This window comes from Cyprinodon tularosa, unplaced genomic scaffold, assembly GCF_016077235.1.
Source record: "Cyprinodon tularosa strain WSP-4 unplaced genomic scaffold, ASM1607723v1 ctg294, whole genome shotgun sequence".
Classification (NCBI taxonomy): Eukaryota; Metazoa; Chordata; class Actinopteri; order Cyprinodontiformes; family Cyprinodontidae; genus Cyprinodon; species Cyprinodon tularosa.
This window is the reverse complement of record NW_024039001.1, coordinates 1,385,128-1,399,910: the sequence shown is the minus strand read 5'-3', so window position 1 is coordinate 1,399,910 and position 14,783 is coordinate 1,385,128. Positions and strand designations below refer to the sequence as shown.

The 14,783-nt window shown below is 37.7% G+C and overlaps 1 protein-coding gene across 2 annotated transcripts in view; it reads left to right on the top strand.

Moving 5' to 3' along the window:
- The first annotated feature begins 1,897 nt into the window (after positions 1-1,897).
- LOC119787324 (collagen alpha-1(XVIII) chain-like) overlaps positions 1,898-14,783 on the top strand; it is an 88,086-nt gene continuing 75,200 nt past the window's right edge. Inside the window, exons 1-2 of one of the 2 annotated variants that reach the window (XM_038291123.1) lie at positions 1,898-2,091; positions 2,177-2,259. In XM_038291123.1, coding sequence (XP_038147051.1) covers positions 2,081-2,091; positions 2,177-2,259 — 94 coding nt within the window. In that variant the 5' untranslated portion in view covers positions 1,898-2,080. The remainder of the gene's footprint in view (positions 2,092-2,176; positions 2,260-14,783) is intronic. The other variant, XM_038291122.1, reaches the window with a different exon arrangement.

Genomic DNA, 14,783 nt, shown 5'->3' with positions numbered 1-14,783 from the left:
CTGAGACCCATAGAGTCCACAATAGAGGTTTTGAGTTTTTTGCAATTAATCAGAACATGGCATGACCTGATATGGGGAAAACCCACATCTGGAAAGATTGGCGACTATTATAAATTGTTTTTCTATTTATGGGTATCACCAAATCCAGCATGTTCCATAGAAGAGATTTAAATCTCTGAAAGATAAAATAGGATAACATTTTTGGGCATCTGTTCTGCCTTTTCTGTTATTAGAAAGTGTTACTCTCTTGCTGTCTAAATATATTAGCTATATCACACTGTGTTGCACTTTTCCAGCACGCACTTGACGCTGATGTAACATTGAAACAATGTTCTACCCCAAGGTTGTATAACCATTGGATTATGGTGAGAAATTGAAAGTTCGATTTACGTTAAATCCTTTCTCAATTGAACATTAGCCCTCAACGTTGAGACGTTAGCTATTGGTTACAATCCCAGAAAACTTCTTCCATCCATCATTTTTACCTCCTTAGTCCTTGTCAGAGTCGGAGTGGGCCAATGCCCATCCTGTCAATGGACGAGAGGCGAGATGCACCCTGGACACACAACTGTACACACTCACACCTTAGGACAATTTAGAGAAGCCAATTAACCTAACATTCATTTTTTTGGGTTGTGGGAGGAAGCCGGAGAACCAAGAGAGAACCTACGCATGTACAAGAAGAACATGTAGAAAGACCCAGCCCCCCCCAGGCCGAGAATCAAACCCAGAACCTTCTTCCTTCCACCATGCAGTCCCCAACACAACTTGAAACCAGTTTAATGACAACATAAGACTGATGTTAAAAACGTTATGTTTAACCAATGTTGGCTTTTGGTTGTCCAATGTTGCAACCCATATCCGACGTTGATACATCGCAGTTTGTCTGCTGGGTGGAAAAAAAAAACTGATAAAAAATGCATCTCAGATGCTAAAAAAGGCTCATTTTATTTTTAAATTTTTTCTACAATAACACACACTATCTATTTACTGTTCAGTTACTTGTCAGGGCCAGAATCAGCTTCTTTTGGTCAACACCTGATGTTTACAAGTGTTCTTTCATTTGTTGTAACAGTCGCTTTTCTAAGGACCTTTTCCCCTTTGCCTTGTATTAAAACACAGGTTAACTTCAGACCAGAAAACTGCTAAAACATCTGCTTGTATGGAGGTGGTCACACTAGCTCATAATCCGTTACTGAAGAACCTTTGGAAAGGAAATCCATAATTATACTTTTTACTTCTATCATATGGAATCTCTTTTTTTTTTTACACCAGTCTTTGCTAACTTAAAGAAAATCTCTCGTTTACAATCTTAATTCTGATCAAAGCAAACAGACAGTAATTATACACTTGTTATTGTATTTTACTTTTAATTCCTTTCATTTAAACCTAGAAATATGTTTCCAAATTCTATAAAAATGAGGATTTGGTTAAAGTTATTAAAGTATTAATAATATGAAACTAACAGATAGGCTAAATCTGTTACAGTTATTTTAGTGTGTATTTTGTAGCCAGAGGAAGGTTAAATACTTTATTTTGGGAATTTTTTGTATGGGTTTGAGTAAACGTCTGTTCCCATGCTCATTGTTGTAGGAGTTTATTATACATATTTCCATCATATAAAATTCTCCTGATGTTGCAAACATCTAGTGATCTTCCCACAACAAGTCAAGGCCACACAAGGAAAAGGTTTTTAAGCTTTGGTGAAGTGAGAGAAACCACACCGGTGAAAGGAGGAGCAGGAAAACTGTGGGAGGAGGGCTGGCTTAACCGGAGTGTGTTAATTTGTATCTGGTTCTGTGATGTTTGAGGGGAGGGCTGCATTAGAAAGCGGTGGTCCGTGGAGAAACGGGGAGGGGGGAGTCAGATTTCAGCTCCAGTCCTGATGCTCTGAAGCTGCCTTTGTTTAACTGGGAACCAGAGGGGGAGCAAGAGCAAGTAGGAGGAGGAGGAGAGAGAAGTTTTTACTTTGGAGGGAGTAAAAGAGGGACAGAGTGAGCTCCATCTCTCTCTCTGTCACCACCAAATCAATGAAAAGGGAAATAATTTTAGCTTGGATTAAAGCTCACCATCAGTGAAGATGACTTCACGGTAAATTAAACTCTGCATATATTCTGAGAATAAGTTGATTTGGAATTGTTTTAGTTTTCTAACTCTTCAGTGTGCTTTTATACAGCATTCCTCCCTGGTTCTTTGGAATAGCTCTCCTCCTTCTCTGTCTGTGCTGCCATCACTCCAATGCCTATCAGCTGCTGGACGGTATGTGCACTCTGTCTGCTGCAGGAACAGATCTCATTTTATCCTGCTGGTGGAAAAATATTCTTGCTCAGAAGTGTGTGTTTATTTAAAAGAAATTACTGAAATATTGCAGCTTAGATTGACTCTTCAGGAGTTGTTCTGTTAAGACTTTTGTGAGTGCTTTAAAACTGGAACTTTTGCTATACTCATCCAATTTACAGGAGTATTGCAGAGATGCATGTAAAGGTGTCAGTTTTCATGAATTTTAGATTCTATTGCGTAATCTCACCAAACTATTTTTCCACCTCTCTAAAACCAGTTTGGCCATTTCTGAGTGAGTAGCAAAACCTTTTTAAATTATTAAGTGATCTGAATAAATTTTTTATTTAAAAAGTGCATCAAATCATATAGATAATTAGGGATATGATTTGGACTACTTTTAGATTCACTACCTTCAGCAAGGATTTGTCATGGAAAATGAGAGTGTGGATGGTAAAACAAAGGCTTTATCAAGCTCTGGAAAGTTTGCAATTCATTGCTCTTAACTTCACAACCAGACGTCAGTGTATGATGAGATAACTTTCAGGCCTACTTTGTTTTTTTACGATAGTTTTCATTATTTATGAGCCCTCCTGCAAAGCTCTTTAAATACTCTAGAGGTTGAACTTCATTCCTTTAAGCCTTGACATTGTGGTGTATGATGACATACCTGTTAGTGCTTCACAGGGATTTTAATCATATGTTACTGGGTTTCCCTGAGAAACTGAAAGTGCTTTCCAAAGCAATGCCCTTCATTGCTTTTTGGTAAGACACTTTTTTGGAAAAATTGCGTTTGATGTTTTTAGACATATGGCAGTGTTTATCTAATGTCTAAACGTTTCTCTACTAGGATGCTGAAACTCAGAATTCCCTTGGCTTTAAAAAATGTTTTAGCTTCCTTGCTGTGAACTTGATACCCTGACATTGATAATGAAATTCCTCTGATCAATTTGGTGGAATATGAAGTAAATTATCTATAGTTTTTCCCAAACCCTGATTGATTTTTCAACTGCTCCTGGTAGTGTTATTACAGCTGGAATCATGTTTTCAAATCTCAAGTAATTGATCAGTCAGAACACTTCACACTTTCCCTATTAGGGCTTAAAGAAGTGCATATTTTCCTTCCCACTATGAAGAAAATGGAATGCATATGGATATAAATCCTAAAATCTTTTACACTCTCTGATTTAGGTTATTTCACCAGCCTTCAGACTACCATGCTAATAAGCTGTCATCGCTTTCGTCCCAAGGCTGGAATCCAGATGGGCCCTTTGCAGTTTTTTTTGTTCAGTTTTGACCAGAGAAGTCTGATGTCACAGGGGTGCCTTTGTTCAGGCGTAGTTAGATGGTATTATTAGTTAATATAGTCTCCACAGAGATTAACCATTCACCTGATGTTTTGTATTGAGCTCCTCTCAAGCTGGAGCTTTCAAAATTGGAAGCAATTTAATGAGATGATTGGAATATGATATTTCACTTCTAGGCTCTGTTAGAATTCGTCATATTGCTTGATCCAGTTATCAGTTCATCCTGTTAGAGCTAAATATGTCAATTATTGTTACGTGATACATCAACACAGAGTAGCCATTCTGTAGAAGGATGTCATTAATAAAAGAAACAGTCAAAGGTCGATGGTAACGCTAAAGAAGCTGCAAAGATCCACTGCCAAGGTGGTGCAATCTGTTAATGGGGAAAACTGCAATCTGGGTGCTCTTAAAATCAGGATATTGTGGAAAAGCAAAAACAAAGACTCTAGAAATCAATTTTTCTATTAAAAAGTAGAGGATACACAAAACATGTGGAAAAGGGGGCTAATCAGATGAGCTGACACCACTTCAAAGATGGAACATGGTGGAGACACTATAATGCTGTGGGTTTACCTTTTTCATTATGGGCAGGAGGCTGACTGACATCAAATTTTCTCTTCTTCCTCATGTTTATGTGCAACTTTGTGTTGATCTTTCACAAAAAACCCGCTGAAATACAATGAAGTCTGTATTTAAAGTGTGACTAAATCTGTACAAGTTCAAGGAGTGTAAAGACGTTTGCCAGGCTCTGTGTAGTCCAGCATAGAGTTTAAGGAAAAGAGACACACGTTTAGGATCCTACAGATGTTGGCTTGGAGTGGTGGCCCATCATCAGGCTGTTTGTCTGTTTGCCATATCTATAATCCACTGCCATGATTCAAATACTTCTTCAAGGGAGAGAGCGGGGGGAAAATAAGTGTGTGTGTTCTGGAGTATGCAGGATGACTCGCCAAAGAAGGCACCAGGGACAAATATTTCCAGGCTGCATGCTGTAAATACTGCTGAAAACAGAGCTGTCACCACAGCAACATTCCCATTTCTGGGCGTATTTTTTATTTTTTTTTTTTAGAAGAAGTTGGTATATTGATTTTCCTTTGTTTGGAAAAGGGGAAATTGTTTCCTACAGGTCTGTCTGTTACCAGTTTATCATACAGGGAGAAATAATCTTTGAATGCTCTGCTTTTAATTTTGACAGGAAATGACAGAATTTGACAGGATTCGTTTTATAAATACAGCATTTTCTTTTACATTGATTGATTGATTGAACACACTGGAGCTTAATCTTTGTGACTTAACTGAGTTTATTAGGAAAGATAATGATCAGTTTCTCAAGATATCTTGGATTAAATAGCAACAAGTGATGTACGCAAGGCAAACAATATGTTTACCATTTATAAACAATACAAGGATAGAAGCTGTTTAACTAGTAGATAAAATTAGTCTTCTGCTTTATGTTGTAAATATAAACCTGTTTAGGAATTAGTTGTGCAGCATGCTTGGTTTTATTGAAAACAGCAAAACCCTATTAAGCACATAGTGAAATATTTCATTAATGGGGATGAGCATGGTCTGCATATCACATGTACACTCAACACACATCTATGCACAAAACCAGATTAATGGTGCTCTACATCTGCTCCAAATGATGTTAATTATCTTGAACACTAAGGGCCAGATCTATCATAGGTTTGTGTGTATAAAACCGTGAGCTATTTCACTGCGCACGCTAAAAAATGTACAAACTGATCTATCAACAGCGTGCTAAAAGGATTTGGTCTTTAAAACGTGCTAAATAGCGCCTCTGATCCATTTAGTACTTTTTCTGCAATGAATATGCAATATGGGGCGTTTACACGCAAAAGTGCGTCTTGTGGCAGGAGAACATGTAAATATATTAATTTAGCAATCGCAAAGTGATTTATCAAACCTGAAAGCAATTTTGCTAACGGTATCTGACTCTATATTTAACACGTTTCAAAAGAAGGTGCAAATGGTCTGTATGCGTAATTGCGCACACATGGCAGCGGTTATTGTCGCAAGAAGGAGACATTGAAATGAAGCAAGGAGACGCAGAGAATGCATTTTTTCACTCCGTGTGAATATTTTTGGAATGAATGAGGAAACGATCATCAAAACATATCGTTTATCCAGCATTGCCATTTTGGAGCTGTTGGAGGAACTCCGAATGGATTTGGAGCCAGCCACAAGGAGGACCCACGCAATACCAGATATCACAAAACTCCTTGCAACATTGCACTTTTTTGCATCTGGGTCATTCCAGCGTACGGTTGCAGCGAGAGCTGGGATCTCCCAATCTAGTTTTTAAGAAGTGCTGTCCGACGTTCTAAATGCCATGTCGCCCTGACGCCCTACCGGAGAACCCCGACCTCTGCGCCTGTGGAGCAACATGCCAATGCTGCGGGGATGCGTACGCGCTGTAATCTCATCCACAGTCACTTCTTGTGAGCAATTTGGTATGTGCATTTTTCTACAGGCCAATACAAAACACCTGTTTTTTTTGTTTTTTGTTTTTAGTGCAGTAAAGTAGAAATTCAGCCACATACCACCTTAGGGAATAAAGGTTGCCAAAGTTTATATATATATATATATATATATATATATATATATATATATATATATTTTTATTTATTTTTTTTTTTTTTTCTGTAGGGGGTGGGGGTGTCACTGTAAAATTTAAATTTCTTAATGTACTAGTTTGTACAAACTACTTTGCTGCAAACCACAAAACGCGCAAAACCATCATTTAAATAGGGCGTCTCCAACAGTTTTGCACCTGCTACTACGCAATCGCTCTTGTTAAATCACCCGCAAACCATGGTTCAGCCCCTCGCTCAAAATTCCAGTTTGCGAGCGCAAATTACTGCACGCAAAATTGGATCTTGATAAATCTGGCCCTAAGGGCGCTGTTTCTGTGTAGCGATAATGAAAAAGTTGATGCAGTTGGAACTAAGGTGGTTACTTTTTTGCTGAAGAGGGATGATGTTGATAGAGATGAGAAGATGAAGAGATGAGAAGATCATTGTCATCCGGTAAATAGGTAAACTCTGGATATACTTAGAGGAGGGTTTCAATTTACAGGGAAGGGACCTTGTCTACTGCTCTGATGTGACACAGAGGAGGACCTAAGTTTTAAAAGAAGACATTCAGTACTAGAGCAGATATGCATTCAAAACAGTGGGCAGTGAGGACTGGGATTGGTGAGGGGTAGGATCCGGTTCCACAAGGTTAAGAAGCAGGGCAATAGGTCCAGTGCCTCATTATTACTCTAGTATTGTCATCTATAAACCAGCCTCTGTGTCCAATCTTATCTATACCATCGGGAAAATGGAAGTCATTGGATAACTAAATAAATGTCAGCTTTTTTTCCCTGCTCTGTATGATTAAGCTGAAAAAAAGAGTTGGATATTTATGATTTGCTCTTATGCAAGGCTTATGCTGCAGCATTAAAAGAGGAGTTTCCAGGGGGTGACCATGTAGTGTGGCGCGATGCTCAGTGCTGAATTACCTCAAAAGTTCGTCTTGAATTCTTTAGAAGTCTGGGAATCACTTGGCAACGTGATTCAGGAGTAATGGAGCAGAATAAGATTTAAAATAAGCAGGTCAAAGTGTCCGGAGGCCCAGAGTTAGGCAACATCTCTGTACGCTGACTCAACTTTTACATCTGATGCTTTTATGGACACGTCTGCAGTTATTTACACTATAAAGCATGTGAGTTTATTATGTGTTGCCACAAATCATGTGGGAAACTTGGTTCAAAATGGTACATGTTGCTAATCGACTATTTTGTAGTCGAAATAATGGATAGCAGAGATTGTGAAACTGCATTAAGAGCCAATACTGTGTTTTTAAGACTTAGGTAGTTTTAAAATGAGAGAGATCTTCTATCATTAGCTTTGATCTATACTAAGGGTGCATCTACAGTGGGTAGGATACTGACTGCTAACAACTCCAAGGGGGAAAAAAAGAACCTTTGTTTAATCAGAGCCTTTGTACCTCTTAGTCACAAACTTCAAGTTTATTCAAAATTAAAACTTCCTAAATAAAACAGAAACCGATGCTCCTTCCAGTTCTGGCTGACTTGAAACAGTTTGTAGGTCTTTGATATTCAGGCCGGAGTCATTTTCTTTTTATCAGATGTTTGTTTGATGAAGGTTTGCAGATGTTTTTTGCCCATCCCAAGTGTTTTACTTTGCTTTTGTTGTGGCAACCTATACAGAGGTTTCAGTCATCTTTTCATGAACCGTACCAACATTGCTAACTTTTTGAACTGTGGTAATCGGTTCATAATGTGATTAACAGTATGCAGTGGAAGTTCAGCCAATCATGACCAGGATTTCTTTACATATAATGGCTAAAATAACACAAGTAGTAATTTGTCATAGTTTTATTCCTTATCTGACATAAAATCCTTTAGGACCTATTTAGTCAGTTCCTTGAGACGTAGAAGGGGAGAAAAGGTCATCTTCTAAAACGATGATTGAGGAAATACCCTCATGTTAAGTGAAAACATTGCTTTGAGCACAGTGATCACTGGAGATTAGCTCTTGGTTAAAGATTTGTCAGCAGCTGAGTTCAGACTGGGTTTTGGGCAGAGATGGCAAAAGTACTCACTTTCCGTACTTAAGTAAAAGTACAGATACTTGTGTTAAAAAATACTCTGGTAAAAGTGGAAGTACTGATTAAACTCCTTTACTCAAGTAAAAGTAACAAAGTACAGGCTTGTAAATTTACTTAAAGTATAAAAGTAAAAGTAGAAACCACTTTTTTCATGCCGTTGCCTACATTTTAAATGGATGTCTGCCAATAGGACTAGATCTCCGTTGTGTTCATTTTCAATCATCTCGTCGTCTATACTACTATGCTAACGCCACCGCCACCAAGCTGCAATGATTTGCCGCCAATGAATACCGCCGAATCTGTCAACACATCTTGTAGTGGTGCATCAAATGCAACGTAGATTCCCATCCAATTAGATTGAATTTGGTATTGATGACGTGAAAAATAATAACGGTAACTCCATTGAAATGATTCAAAACTAAAGTAACGAGACAATTTTTTAAAATGTAAGGAGTAGAAAGTACAGATATTTGTGTAAAAATGTAAGGAGTAGAAGTAAAAAGTCGCCATAAAAATAAGTAGTAAAGTAAAGTAAAAATATCAGAAAAATCTACTTGAGTACAGTAACGAAGTATTTGTACTTCGTTACTTCCCATCTCTGGTTTTGGGAAAACTAGTTTCCATTCATATCCATGTGGTCATGATTCTCTTTTGGCAGCAGTTTGGATGTAGGTCATCTGGAAAGCTGGCCCATGGAGTTAAATGAAGAGTAACATCCAACTATGATTTCACAATTAAGCAGGAATAATAAAAAGCCTCAGGATCCGTTGTTGGATGATTTTATACTATGTGCTTGTTTCCATCCACAGTTTATGACATAATGCACAACTGAGTCTGAATGCATCAGTTTCTGAACAATGTTTCAAAGCAACACATGACAGAGTGCAAGTTTTAGTGGAAAGATATCACATAATTGGAACTCTGAACTCCAAAGCTGGGGAAAAAAAGTAAGAAATCACCATGACAACGTATAACTGTTTGTTAACGTTGAGAAACGGGGGTCAGATATTTCCTAATGTGGCTTTGTTTTACAAACTTTAATTTTCTTGTCAAACATACAAGTGGGTCAAATGAAACCCCTTAAAAAAAAACAGCTGCACTACTGTCAACCATGACAATTTAGAAATAAAGAATCATGTAAGCACAATTGTGTTTCATTAAACCACTAAAAGCAAATAACCTTATTTATATTTCTTTAATGCTGAGTTCAGTCATGTTTTCTGCCCTTTAAGTCTGCTTAAAGAATTCCCTTTGAGAGCTTATTGAGGACATATTTAAAAATAAACTCATGACAAATGTCTTAATATTTTTGTCTCTGGGATTCTGACTCAAACGATTGTTGTGGTTGTTGACATTTTATGAGTCGGCAAGCTCAAACTAAACCAATATGTCCTTTATGCTTCTAGCCAAATACAGTCAACTGTGAGAGACATTTTTTTCTCCTAACCAGAAAACAAATAAAAACTTATCAGCAACAAAGTGAGAGAAAAAACATTCAAAATCATATATGTCATTTTGTTTGTCTTTATGTTTTGCTACTAAAAACTCTTTCCAGAGTTGTGTTCCAGAGTAAAATAGATGTTCTCAAATAATGTTAGATAGATGTTTTGACTGTTAAAACATGTTATAAAAAGAGGCCTAGCCATGAACTGATTTTATGAAATGTTGCTTGTTTATGCATTTGCAGCTATTTGCCATCCCAGCCTCATTAATGAATGCAGCTGTGACTACTGCCAGCAGATGGCAGCATGGTGAACAGTGTTAATCTGATGATCAAGGCTAGTGCAAAAATGATTTCCGGATTAAAAAGGACTAGGTAAACAGTATCAAAATGAGCACTTGCTTTATTCTAATCTGAACATATGTTTTAGGGTGTTTTATTTTTATAGGGATATTATATGATTGGGCCCCTTTAAAAAAACCCTAAGGGCCTTATTTTTTAGTAGTGCATTGTGATTAGATCTGGGCTTTAATCTGGTTTTAAAAGAGTGTCTTATAAAAACAAGGCTGTTCAATTTAGTGATCACCTCTCTACACAAAACGATACCTTGATGGTCATTTTGCCAAACCTTAGACTCCTAAGTTCTAAGCCTTAGGTAAAATAGAAAAAAAGAAAACACCTTGTGCCACTAAATTGATATTGTTTGGTTATTGAACTTGCTCGTTTTGACACTTTTCACAGGGAATATATCAACTAAACCTGAATATGAAGGGTAAAAGCTACACATGGAGTTGATTTTCACAAGATGTCTAAAAATAGAGTTACAAGGATTTTGTCAAGCAGAGAAGAAATCCTCTTAAACATGAACAAACCAATCACATGTGTGCTATTCTGCTGGATAAACAGGGATACCTAAACTTGTCCTGGACAGGAACAAGTCAATATTTTATGACATGGGCTCAGTTTGACAGACTGTGTAACAAAGAGACAGATGACTCTGTTCAAAAGCATGCAACCAGACGACAAACACAGGATGTGTTAATTATAGGAAGGTTAGTGTGTAGGAGGCTAAAGGTGCGACGCCACATGTCGCCCTGACCTCCTTTCTGTTTGACGTGTAAATCCTGAGGGTGGTCATAAAATGGTCAGAGCAAACCGTGTGAATCATAAACGCTTCATGTGTTCATAGTTGTTGAATGGATGTGCAAAGTCCTAAAGTGCATTATCTCTGCTAGATTTTCTCCTTATCTAAACAACAATGAAAACCTAATCAACCCCAATCTTTGGCCATCAAAGAGTTTTCCTACAGAAAAAAGCAGGGTTGCAGGATATTGCCTACTTTCATCTCCTGATTTAAAAAAAAAAAAGTTAAATAAAAGATAAACTTATAAGTAGAATACACCTTCTCAAATGGGTTTAAATTTATATATACAAACATGATAATAATTGAACTTCATTGATCTCACTTTGCAAAAATTTACCTCTACATTTAATCTATCCTATTGGGGAGCAGTGGGCTGCCATCCTGTTGCGCCCGGGGAGTAGTGTGGGGTTAAGAATCTTGCTTAGAGACCCAGAGTGGCAGTTTGTGGGAGTGGGGCTCAAACTCAGAACCTCAGGATTCCAAGCTCTATGCCCTAACCACTAGGCCACCCCCCCCCCCCCCCCCCCCCAGAGATCTTTAAAAGACTGTAAAGGATAGTTTTGATCAACCCCCAGGATGCCCTGATCATTAGGTTAAAGGTGTCTTAAGAAATATTTGAACATTTATTGATTCTGGCTGAAAGTATGGCCTTGTTCTGCCAGATTATATTATTAATCCAAACTTCATGTCTGATCTCATACGGTTTCCTTCAGACCACAGTAACCATTTGGATTCAAAGCTGTGAATTTGCTGCACATGTACATAAGGAGAAATTTTATATTTGTGATCTTTGACTCTTTTTTTTTTCTGCCACCATACATCCAGTGTTTTGCTTCATGATCAAATGCCTGCTGAGAGAAAAATCAGTCCCAGACCGGCTGGAACAATGCATCTGGGGAAAAATATGTCATAGGCAAAGGACTGCTGAATGAAGTGTGAAGAGGAGGGAGTGATGATGAATGGGAATGAAAAGAAAACTCCTCTTGAGAGCTGTTATGTTACAGCATCTACATTGTATAATTCCCCATGTACAGATTTCTTCTGTATTTACACTTATAATAACTCTTGCATCTTTTAGATTCCTAAAAAATGTTGGATAAAATTAAATTATTTTAAATAGATACACATGTAGTTTTCATGTGATAATAATCTTATCAAAAAAACTAAAAAAAAGCTACACAAATCACCTAGACTGTATGCAACATTAGAATTAACCTCTTGTTAAATTATGAACCGTTGGTGATTAACCACAATCTTTAGTAAGGAGGGTTTTATATCTTGAGCCACAAGCAGGCATGATTGCTTCCTGAGATCTGTATTCCAAATAATCTCTGGTTTTACTACAGGAAGAAGGTTCTCAAAAAGAAATGTATCAGTCCTTTATCCAAAAGAATTTCAAACAGATGAGAAAAAGTAACTGATATTTTTTAATCTGGAAAGAGTTACAAAGTTCTTTCTAATGTTTTGGGACTCCAAAAATCACACAGAGAGTCACTATCCACAATAAAAAAAACAATGGAATAGTGGAGAAAAACCAACTTAATCCAGGAGGGCTTTATTTAATAGGAGGTCACAGATGAACTCCAAACACTCTGAGCTTATAGGCTTGATTTGCTTCAGTTAAGATTAAAAGTAAGCCACTGCTGAAGGTAATAAACACAAAAAAGTGTCTTACATTTACCAAAAATAATCTTGATCATCCAAAATACTTTTTTTGACATTCCTTTCTATTTAATTAACTGCTAACACACTACCACAAGAAAGAACTATGACCCTGGAATCAAACAAGGTGGTGGCAGTGTTATTATCTGGGCTAGTTTAGGACCTGAAATATTTCCCGTGATGATCGAACTATGAATTAATCCCTCAACCATCTGACATTCGTTGGGAATGTTCTCAGTTGGTGACATTAGGCTGAAAGAAACTTGCAGCATAAAAATAATCCAAAGCTACCCGGCTAGTCTAACTTTACACCAGTCTGGACTTAGTTTAGTCCAGACTGGAATCCAGTTTAGTTGCTGTTGCCTAACTTATCATAGGTTGTTGGTAGTTAAAAAGCCATCAAAGCGGCTTAAAAATGTGGTCTTAAAAGGAAGTCTGGATTAGAGCTTTTTTTTTACAACCTACTACCATGTGGTTATGGTTAGAGTTTATGAAAAGTGGATTATTACTAAATCTTTATTATCCATCCATCTGTTATTCCATTGTTACCATATTATGAGTGATTTAAAGTCCATGGTAAACAACCATATTCTTCTTCTACAGTTAACTTGGTGAGTTAGGCCCCGTCCACACGAAGTCAAAACGTACATGAAACGCTAATATTTTCCAGCAGGTTTGTCGTAAAGACGGAGACTTAAAATAAATGTGATCAACCACACGAATGCATGACAACGCTGCAAAATGTATGCCAGGCCTGTAAGTGGCGCTGTGGTGCCAAAGCAAAAATAGGCGAAAACAGGCAACGAAATGTTGGGAATGCGCTGTAATATTTATACAACAACCAAACCGGAAAACCGGAAAATGGCCCTGCGGGTCCATTTTCGTGGTTCAAATTGAGGTGATGAACTATGTCGTCTATATTGCTCTGTTCTTCCTGGAGATATTCCAGAAGAAGAAGATTCTGTTGTAAGCCCGACAGCAGGGTGAGTAGCATGAGCAGCAACCATTCAACACAGTACGGCGCCATTGTTGTTGTGATACTGTGTCGCACATGCGTGTTTAGAGGCGACGCTATGACTCATGCATGTAAGAAAAAAAATGCGGTTAGAGCTTAAAGATGGAAACGCGAAAACGGCGTTTCAAAATCTTCCCACTCTGAAGGCTTAATAAAAAAAAGATTGTTTACAGACCCCCGAAACGCAGGCTTTGTATGGATGAGAGGCTGGTTTGGTGAAAAATTTGTGCGTTTAGGCCAGGGTTTGGCTACGTGTGGACGGGGCCTTAATTATTAATTATTTGATCGAACTAACAAGTTTTCTTTGCATTCTTTTTTTATTTTCTGACTTTTCAACTCTAAAACTTTGGCTTTGCTTTCACACCAAACCACTTTGAGAGCACTGACTGAACTGGGTCATAAAATCATTACTCGGATGACAAAACCTTTAAAGCTTCTCACAGTTTGCTCTGCTGTTGTTTGGAGTTGTGTCTCCTGTCTGTTTGATGGATGAATTGTGGAAGTCAGCAGAACAAACAAAGTCTCAAGTTTAAACAATCAACTACAGAAACCCAATGTCTCAATAACTATTTTTTATTTTTGTTTAAGTGTCCTTGAATGCTATTTGAATAACATTTAATTGTGATGCAAAGCTTTGGAAGGCTGTTCTTGTCAGTACAGAGCGATCAACACTGATACGTGGATGACAGGATGCATCTGTGGGAGAATCTGTTTTTTTTCCTCCCACTGGGAGGTGGGATTAGTAATGCAGCTTGTTTGTAGATGTGCAGTCAGCTGGTCTGCAGCTGTGTGGTTTGTAAGCACAATGCCGACTCATTTCCCCATCGTCTCGGCAATAATGTAATTAACAGTCTGGTTTTAATCTATCTTATTGTTTCACCACAGCTGGCAGATAAACACCACCAAATATTTGCCTAATTTCTCTCTTCTTTCTGCCTACATCATCTCTATTGCACCCATCATCCTCTGCTTTTTCTCTTTTCTCAGGGTTTAGGTATATTTTTGCCAGGGTCTCCTTCCCTTGGAGGAAAGACTTCTGCTCTGCAACCCTTTCCCCTTTAATCCATTGTAACCTCTCTGCAAACTATGGTTTTAGGTTTCAGAATCAAGTTTATTGCCAAATAGGTTCGCAATTACAAGGAATGTGACCTGATGTTGATGATGCAGACATATTAGATATATATACAGATTACAGGACCTATAGTTATATACAAAAACATACAAAAAAACATACAATGTACTATGTACAATATATAGTATATAGCTATGTACTATATACACAATAGACTGTGCGTTAAT